Raw genomic sequence first — 13,398 nt, 5'->3', positions numbered from 1 at the left:
AGAAATGGCGATTAGTAATTGACTATCGTCAAATTAATAAAAAATTACTATCAGACAAATTTCCACTTCCTAGGATCGATGATATCTTAGATCAACTAGGAAGAGCAACATATTTCTCTTGCCTTGACTTAATGTCAGGTTTCCATCAGATTGAGCTGGATGAAAACTCTAGAGATATAACGTCATTTTCAACGAGCAATGGCTCTTATCGCTTCACGCGATTGCCATTTGGACTAAAAATAGCGCCAAATTCCTTCCAAAGAATGATGACTATCGCATTCTCTGGACTTGAACCATCACAAGCATTCCTTTATATGGATGATTTGATAGTAATCGGTTGTTCCGAAAAACACATGCTCAATAATTTAATTAGTGTTTTTGACATGTGTAGGAAACACAACTTAAAGCTGCATCCTGAAAAATGTTCATTTTTTATGCATTTTTGGGACATAAATGTACAGATAAAGGAATCTTGCCTGATGACAAAAAGTTTGATGTCATATTAAATTATCCAGTGCCACATGACTCTGACAGCGCTAGACGTTTCATTGCATTTTGTAATTACTACAGACGATTCATCAAAAACTTTGCCGATTATTCTAGGCACATAACAAGATTGAATAAGAAGAATGTTCCATTTGAGTGGACTGATGAATGTCAAAATGCATTTGAATATCTTAAAGCTCAATTAATAAAGCCAACTCTGTTACAATATCCAGATTTTACAAAAGAATTTTGTATAATTACAGATGCTAGTAAGCAAGCCTGTGGGGCAGTGCTAACACAAGCCCACAATGGAACTCAACTTCCAGTAGCATACGCATCGAAAGCATTTACCAAAGGAGAAAGTAATAAGAGCACGACGGAACAAGAGTTAACAGCTATTCATTGGGCAATTACCAAATTTAGACCCTATATCTACGGAAATCATTTCATAGTAAAAACAGACCATAGACCATTAACATTTTTGTTTTCAATGACAAATCCTAGTTCTAAATTAACGCGTATGAGACTTGAATTGGAGGAATATAATTTTACAGTAGAGTACCTAAGAGGCAAAGATAATTTTGTAGCCGATGCATTATCACGGATAACAATAACAGAACTAAAAAACATACAAAATAAAATCCTGAAAGTCACTACCAGGTATCAAAGTAGACAAAATCCCTGCGCAGGAAAAGAAAAAATAGAATTGCCAAGGCAATCTACTGAAAAAGCTTCTCAGCCCAAAGTATATGAAGTCATTAACAACGACGAAGTACGAAAAGTAGTGACCTTGCATGTAAAAAATATGCTATGTTTTTTAAACATGGTAAGAAAATAATTGCAAGATATGATGTTAGCGATTTATATACCAATGGAACTCTTGACTTAGGTCAATTTTTCCAAAGGCTTGAAACGCAAGCCGGTATAAATAAAATCAGCCAACTCAAATTGGCACCGTGGGAAAAAATCTTTGAACACGTTTCAATTGATAATTTCAAAAATATGGGCAATAAAATATTAATTTCATTGAGAGTAGCGCTACTCAACCCGGTGACCCAAATAGCAACAATAAAAGAAAAAGAAGCTCTATTGTCTACATTCCATGATGATCCAATACAAGGAGGTCACACAGGCATCTCAAAAACCTTGGCCAAGGTCAAAAGACATTATTATTGGAAAGGTATGACTCGAGATATTACTGAGTACATTCGAAAATGTCCAAAATGCCAACAATCAAAAGTGACAAGAAAAATAAAAACTCCTTTAACAATAACTGATACGCCAATACACGCTTTCGACAGAGTGATAGTGGATACGATCGGTCCACTACCCAGGTCTGAAAATGGAAATGAATACGCAGTAACATTAATTTGTGATCTGACTAAATATCTAGTCGCGATTCCAATTCCAAACAAAAATGCGAACACAGTAGCAAAAGCGATTTTTGAGAATTTTATTCTAAAGTACGGTCCAATGAAGACGTTCATTACGGACTTGGGAACAGAATACAAAAACTCCATAATAAATGATTTGTGCAAGTATTTAAAAATAAATAACATAACATCAACTGCACACCACCACCAGACAGTTGGAACAGTCGAAAGAAGTCACAGAACATTCAATGAATACATACGCTCATATATATCGGTTGATAAAACTGATTGGGACGTATGGATCCAATATTTCGTTTACTGTTTCAACACAACCCCATCTATGGCACATGACTACTGTCCTTATGAACTTGTTTTCGGTAAAACAAACAGTTTACTAAAACATTTTAATAGCACAGATAATATAGAACCTTTATATAATATAGATGATTATGCTAAGGAAAGCAAATATAGATTAGAAATAGCATATAAAAGAGCTAGAATTATGTTAGAAGAAGCTAAGAGAAAAAATAAGGAATTATATGATAAAAAAGTAATAAACGTAGATATATCGGTAGGAGATAAAGTCCTACTTAAGAATGATACAGGACATAAATTAGATCCAACTTATTTAGGACCCTATAAAATAGAAAATATAGAAAAGAATGATAATATAGTAATTTCCGGAAAAACTAGAAAAAAACAAATAGTCCATAAAGATAGGTTAAAAATTTTTAATTCATAAAAGAAAAAAAGTAATTTTTAAGCCAATTATCCAAAAATATGAAAAAAAAAAGAAAACCATTTTTTTGAAGAAATTATACAAGATGTGTAAATATAAATATAAATATAAATATATTCTTTAAAATAAAAACGTAATTAATAAATTTATGTAAAATAGCTCCACATTGTTACGCTATTTTTCAAAAGGAGGGAGATGTAGTATGTGCATATATTGAGAGAACACTGTAATGAATAAAAACATTTAAACAGCAACACTTTGTTGCTTTACATAGTATGCGCACATCTCGAGGGAACACTGCACAGTGGTTCCGCTTGTAGGGAAGCGCGGCCAAAAATGCTTTTAATGGCATTAGAGGGCTGAAAGTTTTACCAAGCTTCGTAAATAGTGTTTGTAGTTGAAAAAATCCGCCAACCAATGAACCGCAAACAATAAAATTTAAGAAATAATTAAACAATAACAATTTATGAGCCATTTAAGTACTAAACAAAATGTACAATGGTTGTAACTTCAAAATTATACAAAAATTTTAGGATGTCTCCTCAAGCAAGCTATTAACTGAGGGAAATAATTTTAAGTTGTCCTTTTTTTCAATATTTCTCTGCCCTGTAATATATGGGTCGGACCGTAAAAGCAAATAATTCAATATGTCTGTATTTGTAAGTATTCGTGACATTTTGCGGGTATGATTCAGTCTGCATTTCTTTATTTCTTTGTTGTTCGCCTCTGCAGCTTCCTCCGAGAGCTCTCCAATTGAAACAATTGCGTGCTCTATAATAGCAGATCCGTGAATAAGCACCTTGTGAACCGTCGCAGGCAAATAGTACCAGGGATACTCCTTGATTAACCCTTTCGCAGTATCGAGGGCATATTCATTAAATTTGAGTACATTGATTTTGTGTCCCGATGCCAAAGCTTGCAGTAAGGTGGAACAACGATGAATCAAATTTTCATTAAGGCCTGTAATTTCTGCAGACAACCGAGGATTCGAAAAAAATTTTCTCGCTACATTGCCATCATTGGATGTTCCTTTGCCGCCATCTCTAGGCTGGTCCACTATTAAGCCCATTTTATCTCGAAAATCCCGTTGAACTTCTCTCTTTCTTTCTAAAACTTTTTGTTTTTGTTGTGGCCCTCTGGCTTGCCACACTTTTATGACTAACTTATAAGAAAGGTGAAGAAAGTATTCAAAGAATCTTATTTTTGCATGCAGTGGAGATAATCCAAACTCGAAATATTTTGTTGATACCTTTTGTCCAAACATTCATTCAAATTGTTCATCTCCGTTGGCTTTGCTTCGCAAATATAACATTTAGTGGAATGCGATTCACTTAAAGCGTTACAAATTTTTCCATCTACCATAGTTAATTGTAAGCTATGCTCAACGAATATTTTTCTCTTTTGGACACATAGTTCTGTAGGTATTAGAAAATTTATTTTCTCCTTAAAGTATTTCTCCTGTGATTTTGATACTTCGGTAGTCTCCTTTTTAAACTGGAATCGAATTGGTCTGCAATAACGAGTTGACGAAGGCCGAGGGTTTTTCCAAATTTCTCTGTGATCAATTTTTGAAATAAGTTGAAGAGGCACGTAAGATGTAACGAATAAACTTTTGTCGTCTACATCATTATTGGAAAACATTTGCTTGTACTCGCTATGGCCCGTACTTCCATCAAATCCCCATTTTCCAATTAATAACAGATGAGCAACAGAATCATCTGCAATTGTTTCAATAACATTAGATTGAAGCTCAAGTATGCTCGAGGCTGTGTTATTTAACAAGCTTTGAAGTTCGACTTCTGCGTAGGATTCGTCTACAGATATGTTGTCAGGATATCTTTTCTTTTTAGAGCTTAAAATGCATTGATAGCTAGGAAAAAAATCGAATAATATTTTGCTGTTTACAAAATTCCGAATCAACAAGTATTGGTGCTTGGTCATTCCAGTCTCCATTAAAAGAGAAATTACTTCTGTGGGATCCGCTGGCAATACATTTTGGGTTTGGTTTTCGTTGCGTAATGCAGAGACAGCGGTCTCATCAATTTCGACCAGCTGAGCTATACGCCGACGCTTAGTCCTCGTTGAAGACTCCATAAAATTTAATTTTTGACGTCCGCGTGGAGCACTTTCCGCATTTTCTTGGGGTACATTTTTTGTATTTTTCAATAAAATTGTCTGCTTTATAGTCAGCCAATCAGACTCATATTGTAAAATAGAAGATTTCTTACGTTTATAACGCATCCAAAATCAACAATTTTTTTGCAAATATACTCAATTGGTTGAATACAAGCATTCAGTTCATCTCTAAAGCCGTTGTTTATCAAATCTTGTTGGACATCAGCAATTACTTGTCGTAATTTTCCAGCGTGTGTGCCTTTTTTGGAGCACCATATATTAAAATATGTAGGCGTGCGAACACACACTGACTTATGTCGCCTATGAAATTAAAAGTTAAAAACAAAAATTTTTCAATATTACGAAGTTTTATACACTATGTAAACCACAAGAAAAGACGAAGACAAACACACAAAACAAACACAGGGGCTCTGCTGGACAGGTTTGACCTTGAAGAAATAAAAGGTTGCGTTAGATTGTTAATTGTTTCACACACATCGGCAAGTTTCTGCAGATGACTTAAACACTTTTATTAAGTAAAAACTCTGATTAATACAATGAACATAATATCTATAGGGGAATCGGGGGGGAACACAACTAAAACTTTAGGTAAACATAAAAAATACGTTCACAAAATACACAAAAAATATTAAATCGAATTTGTTAATTTCACTAAAAAATTTGTTGGATTTATTTAATTCTTAATATATACATTTAAAGTAAATACCTTCAACTTCAAAATGCATTTTGAATAATGAAAATCGGATCACTATGACAAACGTTTGACCACTTTGAATCGCAATTTTGTTTTGTAAAAATTCTTGCTTAGTACAGCTGCACTGCAAAAATGTACACATGATTACGCTTTGCATTCTATTTTTAGAAAGTCCCGTTAGATTTCCAGACAAAACCAGTTTGCCATCAAGAAGTTTGAACATTTTAGAGACAATTTGCGTGCAATTTTTTTCTATTCTTTGTTATCACTTTTTTTGATTTTTGGCCTCTAGCGGAACCACTGTGCACTGTTCCAAAATATGAACAGTTAATCAGCGACGCTTTCGTTACAGTTAACTGCAATACTTTGTCGCTTTACATTCCGACTCGAGTGCATGCATATGTATATGCACATAAGACTCTCTCTCTCTCTTGCGAATATGCTTTGTCGCATATTCTTAGAATACATAATATAAAATGCAAATACATAACTATGCAGCAGCTTCGCTGCCGGCATCGACGGCTTCACCGCGTGCTTTACTAATTATGTACTTAGGCTAGATCATGCTTTGATTTTTTCCAATAAATCATTATCAAAGTGAAAACCAAAAGGTACAGACGTACCAGTGTCTTAATTAATATTCTCGACACGTGCCTACTGGAGACAAGTACAGTCTTCCCACATGGTGACCAAGACGGTCATCACCACAATATGCTAACGTAATTATAAACAACTCAGACGGTTTGGCTGCCGCCAACATCCAAGTATAAAATAGCACTTCTTGCACAGCTTAACTTCAGTTTGTATCAATTCTCTGAATAAACCAGTACAGCACTACAGCACTGTGTAAATTCTTATTTATTGAAAATACAACTCATGTATATATATGTCAATCATATATAACTGGCGCAGCCGGTCTGAACGGACGGATAAATTAATAACACACTAAGAAGTAACATTTGAACTAGCTGAAAAGGCATAACAAGTGTTATCGAAAGTGAAAAAGTTAAAACAAAACACACACTAAGAAGTGATATTTGAACTTAGCCGAAAAGGCATAACAATTATCACCAAAAGTGAAAAAGTGTAAAACAATAGTGGCATAAAAAGGGACAAAGTCATAATTGTGCAACTAAACTAAAACTAAACAATCCAGTGGCAATTTAACAATCAAAGATAAATCTAAAAAAAAAATATAAACTTTAAAATGGCAAACGAAAATATAAACGAAATGCAGAATTGCATTCAGGCTCTCACTCAAATTGTTGTTCAACAAATGCAACTACCAAATGTGAACTCAAGAACAAGAGCTAGAAACCAAATTGAAAAGGAAACTCGATATCTTCCAACATTTACTGGACAAGATGGTACTCTCCATGGATTCATTGCTTCAGTGGACCAGATTATGCAGGAATATGCAGATGATGCGGATCAGGTTTTCAGCGTTATATTCAACACGAAGATTCAAGGACAGGCAAGAACAGTTCTCACCATCAACACACCGACAACGTGGGAGGAATGTAAGGAGAAATTGCGACATCATTACCGGCCAAGAATGGACCAAATGGGTTTGACTAGGAAGATCAACAATCTCAGAGTGACATCTATTAAAGATTTAGATATTAAGGTAAGGTACATAGTGGAAGAAATAACAGACTTTGCTGTATTTGAAAATAATGAAAGCTTAGTAAATATATTAAGTTCACTATTGATTCAACGAATAAAAGAATTAGCTGCAGGCTCCATGGCAGTCTCGCTAATGCCATTAACAACAGTGCAAATGGTTAGAAATGAAATTGCTAAATATATCGGTCTAAATTTTGGAAATTTAAATCAAAGATTGTTAATTCGTAAAAATACCGAGAATGACTCAGGTAACAATATTGATCAAAGAAATAATAATAATAAAGATAATAATAATAATAATAACAACAATAATAATAATAAAAACAACAATAATAATGGCAATTTTCCAAAAGTCAAAATACTAGGAGACAATATAACAATCAACAACAAAATAGGAATAACAATACTAATCCACAATACAATCATAACTATAACAATAATCAACAAAATCAGAATACTAACAATAATCCACATCAATATCCAAATAATAATTACAATAAAAATGAAAGTCAAAATGTTAAACAGAATCCCCCAGAGGCAATGAGTGTTGATAATATAATTGATGATGATAATAAAAGTACAACAAGTGAAATCCCTAAAGATTTTTTTACCCAGTAGCCTCGGATGAAAGAAAAATTTTAATAGAAGGAACAATTGAAGATTGTAAATTTACTTTTTTGTTAGATACTGGATCCACAATTAGTATATTAAACACAAATAGAGTGCAGGAAAATTTTTACAAAATAATTGAAAAATATTCAAAAACAATTCATACAATTAATGCAAAGTTTGAAACTAATAATTACTTAGTTATGACAGAAGCACCAAGAGAATTTCAATATTCTCCACAAGTTCGTTCAAGATGGGTGGCTTTACCCTGGATAAATCATATGATTTTCTATTGGGTATGGACTTCATCCAAAGAAACGTTCAATTTATTGATTTCAAGAAGAAAACAATTAAACTGATAAATGATGCTGAAATTCCATTCCATTCCAAGTATCCTGAAGAGGCTTGTGTTTTGGAAGTAAGTGAAATTGAAAGCCTTAATTTAACAGATTTAAATTTCGAAGAAAAGGAAATTATTACCAATCTAAACAAAAGATTTAACAAGTTATACTATAAAGAAGGCGACCAATTGACAAATACAAATACAGTGGTACACAATATAAGAACAATAACGGACCAACCGATCAATTCGAAAATTTACAGGTGTTCTCCAAAATATGAAGAAGAAATTCGAAAACAAATTTTAGAAATGGAAAGAAACGGCATAATAAGAAAAAGCAGAAGTAAATACAGCTCACCTATATGCATGGTGCCAAAAGAAAATAGATAATTCAGGAGTACAAAAATATAGATTATGTGTAGACTATCGTCGATTAAATCATGTAACAATACCAGACAAATATCCGTTACCTCTCATGGACTCAATATTAGACAAACTTGGTAGGGCTCAATATTTCAGTACATTGGACTTAGCAAAAGGTTATCATCAAATCTTGATGGCTGAAGAAGACATAGAGAGACAGCATTTGTTTCACCATTAGGACTTTATGAATACGTTAGAATGCCATTCGGACTAAAAAACGCACCAGCAACTTTTCAAAGATTAATGAATGATGTTTTAAGAGATTACATAAACAAAATATGTGTAGTATACTTAGACGACATTTTAATATTCTCAACAACGCTCGAAGAACACAAACATGCTTTAGAAAAAATTTTTAAAAAACTCCAAGAACACAGATTAAAAATACAAGTAAATAAATGCTCATTTATGAAACAAGATACAGAATTTTTAGGACATGTACTCAGTAAAGACGGAATTCGACCAAATCCAAAAAAGATACAAGATATTTTAGCTATTCCAATCCCAAAAACAGAAAAACAACTAAAAGGTTTTTTAGGCATGACTGGTTTTATAGAAAGTTCATAAAAGATTACTCAAAAATTGCATACCCTATGATCAAATATTTACAAAAAGGAAATAATATTAATAAAAATGACCCAGAATTTATAGATTCTTTTGAAAATTTAAAAGAACTTATAAGCTCACATCCAATTTTGAAATTCCCAGAATTCGATAAACCTTTTACATTAACGACAGATGCGAGTGATTTTTGCAATAGGAGCAGTGTTATCACAGCAAACTCAGCCAATAGCATTCGTATCTAGGACCCTAAACAAACACGAAAAGCAATACAGCGCGACAGATAAAGAATTTCTGGCAATTGTGTATGCCGTAGACTACTTTAGGCATTACCTATATGGCACACAATTTACAATTATAACTGATCACCAACCAATTATGTATCTAAATAAAAAATACAAAGGGAAAGACCTCAAGGACAAACATCAAAGGTGGATATTGAAACTACAAGAATTTGATTGTGATATCAAATATTTAAAAGGAAAAAATAACAAAGTAGCGGATTTCCTCAGTAGGCAGGAAACAGCCCGCTTATAGACAAAGAAAATATTAATGAATCAAATTTAGCATTGACAGACACAATTCACTCAGCAAACGAGAACGAACCAATCGATTTTTATATAACAGATGATATAGTTAATAAATTCAAAACTCAAATCATTATCACATATTTAGCAACAGACAGTATAATTAAAAATAAAGGCAGAAAAATTATTGAAATTAATCCAGCAGACGACAATTTAGAAATAGAACAGAAACTCTTAAACAATATTAATAGGGGAACTATTGGCATATATTCAGAAGTACCAGATTCCATTTACTATAAAGTACAATGTATTATAATAGACAGTTTTAAAGACATGAAAAATATAAAATTCTTAAAATGTACAAAACGAGCAGTAGACATAAATGACGAACAGGATCTCGACAAACAAATAGCTTTATATCACACAAAAGAATCCCTACATAGTGGCATGAACGAGACATTTTATAGTTTGAAAGACAAAATTTATTATCCAAAACTTAGAGAGCACATTAACTTAGTTATATCCAACTGCACAAAATGTAGAGAAATTAAGTATGACAGGAAACCGATCAAAGCAAAATTCAATATCACAGAAACTCCTCAAGAGAAAAATGAAATAATTCATATAGACATTTTCCATATCAAACACCGATCATTTGTTACAATCATAGATAAACTTACAAAATTCGTAGCTGCATACAATATAAAAGATAGGAATTGGAGGGCAAAATTGCAAATTATAATAGAGCAATTCACAAAATTTGGCAAACCCAACAAAATTATTATGGATAATGAATTTAGATCAGAACAGATTCAAAGTTTCTTAAATAAAGAAAAAGTCGAGTTACATTTAACAAAACCAAACTCGCACACAGGTAACGCAGACATTGAAAGACTTCACTCCACGTTAATAGAAATTGTCAATAGCATAGATGAAGACATCTCGATAGAATCAAAAATTCAAATTGCTGTTAACACTTACAATAATAGGTATCACACAACTATAAAATGCTCCCCAAACGAAGCTAAAAATACAAAAGAACTCACAAGACCTTAAAGAAATAATAAGCGCTAACAAAGAAAAATCATAACAAAACTAAATGAAGAAAGAGAACAGTATGAAGAAAAAGAGAGGAAGGACCAATTCAAAATTACAAAAGATTAAGACATAAAGATGAGCCGTATTTTAGATACGCCAAACTAGAAGATATTCATCCATGTAATATCAAAAGACCATTAAAATGGAACAAAATTAAAATACATGCACATATACATTAACAGTTTTAGTAATAAATACATATATATATATACATTTTTTCTTTTACTCGCACTTTCAGAATATTTTATTAATCACTTTAATGATTTTATCAATGACACATGCTAGACTGCATGTGGTCCCAATTCAAGAGGAGGCAGGATATGTCCCTATACATATGTATTCTACAGAAATTGTAAATGAAACTATTATAATTTTGCACATTATTGACATTAATCAAATCACTATAATAATCAATAAAATATATGACAATATAAAGAATATCGAAATAGCAAATAAGGAAACATTAATTGATGAAATAGAATTACTAAGGGCAAAAGTAAGTTCTATCACTCCATCAACACGAACAGAAAGAGGTATTTTTAATGGAATAGGCACCGTACATAAATGGCTATTTGGCATTATGAACAATGAGGACAGGGAAGAAATTATAGAACACTTAAATATAATAGATCAAAATAATCACAATGCAATCACTAACTTAAACCAACAAATTCACATTAACAACCATTTTAATAATACTATTAACACACTAGCAGGCATAATCCATCAAGACAGAAATATGATAGAACTTCTTTCAGCCAAAATGAATAACCAAACAAAAGAAACAATAAAAAACATATTATTCAATGATCAAATGAGAACTTTAAAAAATATTGAAGAAAAATTAAATTATATTCAAGAAACCATTGCATCAGCAAAAAACAATATATTTTTACCAGAAATATTATCAAAAGACGAAATAAATAAATTTAAAATAGATTTTTATAAAATTAAATTAATCAGAATGGGCATATTAAAATACAAAAACAACGCAATCAAGCTACCCAAAAACTTTGTAAAAACAGACATTAAACTCATAACTGCAATACCTAACAGCAACAATATTCAAATTGATCAAGAAAATTTACTAATTACTCAAATTTGTAATAAAATATACGATTATAAAGAAAATGTAATTTTAAGGGAACTAACATTAAGTAAAAGCTGCACAATAAACAACAATTGTAAATTCAAATTCAACAATAAATCCAGAATAGAACAAATAGATGATGAAACAATAATTGTAAGAAACAGTAAAAACGAAAAATTAAAACAAAATTGCGATCAAAGAAATATTACATTAAATGGAAACTACTTAATACAATTTGTTAACTGTAAAATTCAAATATTATCTGAAAGCTTTGCAAATGAACAAATTGAATTTTATGATAGATTTTTTTACCCAACAAACTTATTGAACCAATCTTATAAAAACACAATAAACTTTGAACACTTCTCAATACAGAACTTTGAAAACTTAAAAGAAATCACAGAGTTAAAATTTCATAAAAAAATAAGTTATGGCATTTCAATTACATTTGCAATTATTATATTAATATTAATATTTTACTTGTGTATAAAATTAAGACCTAATAATATTCATGTTAATTTTAAAAGAATTCAGGAGAATTCAAATTCTGGCGATGGAGGAGTTATACATTTGTCACCACTTACCACTTCCCCATCTCATTTGTCACCACTTACCACTTACCCAACACTTACACATACAAAGCATTCCATTAGATCGGGATTGCGATCTTCAATTATGTAAATATAAACATTCAAGCTTCCAATATAAACTAATAACCCAAACTGGGACTGCTAGCTTCTTTAACGTAAACATAAACAACCAAGCTTGCAATCTCTTGAAACTGAAAGTCCCAATATAAACACTAACCACAACTCCAAAGTCAGAATATGCTAACGTAATTATAAACAACTCAGACGGTTTGGCTGCCGCCAACATCCAAGTATAAAATAGCACTTCTTGCACAGCTTAACTTCAGTTTGTATCAATTCTCTGAATAAACCAGTACAGCACTACAGCACTGTGTAAATTCTTATTTATTGAAAATACAACTCATGTATATATATGTCAATCATATATAACTCACGCGCTCTTTATTTTTAATTTGTACATTATTTTAATATAATACTAAACTAATTAAAGAAAAATGTAAATCTTCTTTCAATAAAATTGTGGTCCTGAAAAGGACCGATTTGTTTGATAATTTTATGCTTGTCAACAACAACGCATAACGTTGTCACAATTTAAGCACGTTCGCCACGAATACGTCTGGCCAGTTGGATATCTTTCGGCATGATGGTGACACGCTTGGCATGGATAGCGCACAAGTTAGTATCTTCGAACAGGCCAACCAAGTAGGCTTCACTAGCTTCCTGCAGTGCCATCACAGCAGAGCTCTGGAAACGCAGATCGGTCTTGAAATCCTGAGCAATTTCACGCACCAAGCGCTGGAAAGGCAGCTTGCGGATCAGCAACTCTGTGCTCTTCTGGTAACGACGGATCTCACGCAGGGCAACAGTTCCGGGGCGATAACGATGAGGCTTCTTCACACCGCCGGTGGCTGGAGCACTCTTACGAGCCGCCTTAGTTGCCAGCTGCTTACGAGGCGCCTTGCCTCCGGTCGATTTACGAGCAGTCTGCTTAGTACGAGCCATTTTTATTTCACAATTTTCACTTCACACAGCAAATGTTAAAAACACAATAATCGGACGAAGCGACTCGGCTCTCGTATTTATAGTAAAACTGGTGGTGGGTTGCC

General features: G+C 32.5%; 1 protein-coding gene across 1 annotated transcript; it reads right to left on the bottom strand.

The window, feature by feature from the left end:
* Positions 1–12,883: 12,883 nt before the first annotated feature.
* Positions 12,884–13,352, bottom strand: LOC133849798 (histone H3). The gene has a single exon (XM_062285884.1). It carries the CDS (start codon positions 13,292–13,294, stop codon positions 12,884–12,886), a length of 411 nt encoding a protein of 136 aa, XP_062141868.1. The 5' UTR covers positions 13,295–13,352.
* Positions 13,353–13,398: the final 46 nt, after the last annotated feature.

The sequence above is a fragment of the Drosophila sulfurigaster genome, unplaced genomic scaffold (assembly GCF_023558435.1).
Source record: "Drosophila sulfurigaster albostrigata strain 15112-1811.04 unplaced genomic scaffold, ASM2355843v2 contig_454_pilon, whole genome shotgun sequence".
Classification (NCBI taxonomy): Eukaryota; Metazoa; Arthropoda; class Insecta; order Diptera; family Drosophilidae; genus Drosophila; species Drosophila sulfurigaster.
This window is presented reverse-complemented; position numbering and strand designations above follow the sequence as displayed.

Bases quoted from the DNA above. Each gene is read 5' to 3' on its own strand.
- LOC133849798 (XM_062285884.1), bottom strand. From the start codon at position 13,294: ATGGCTCGTACTAAGCAGACTGCTCGTAAATCGACCGGAGGCAAGGCG.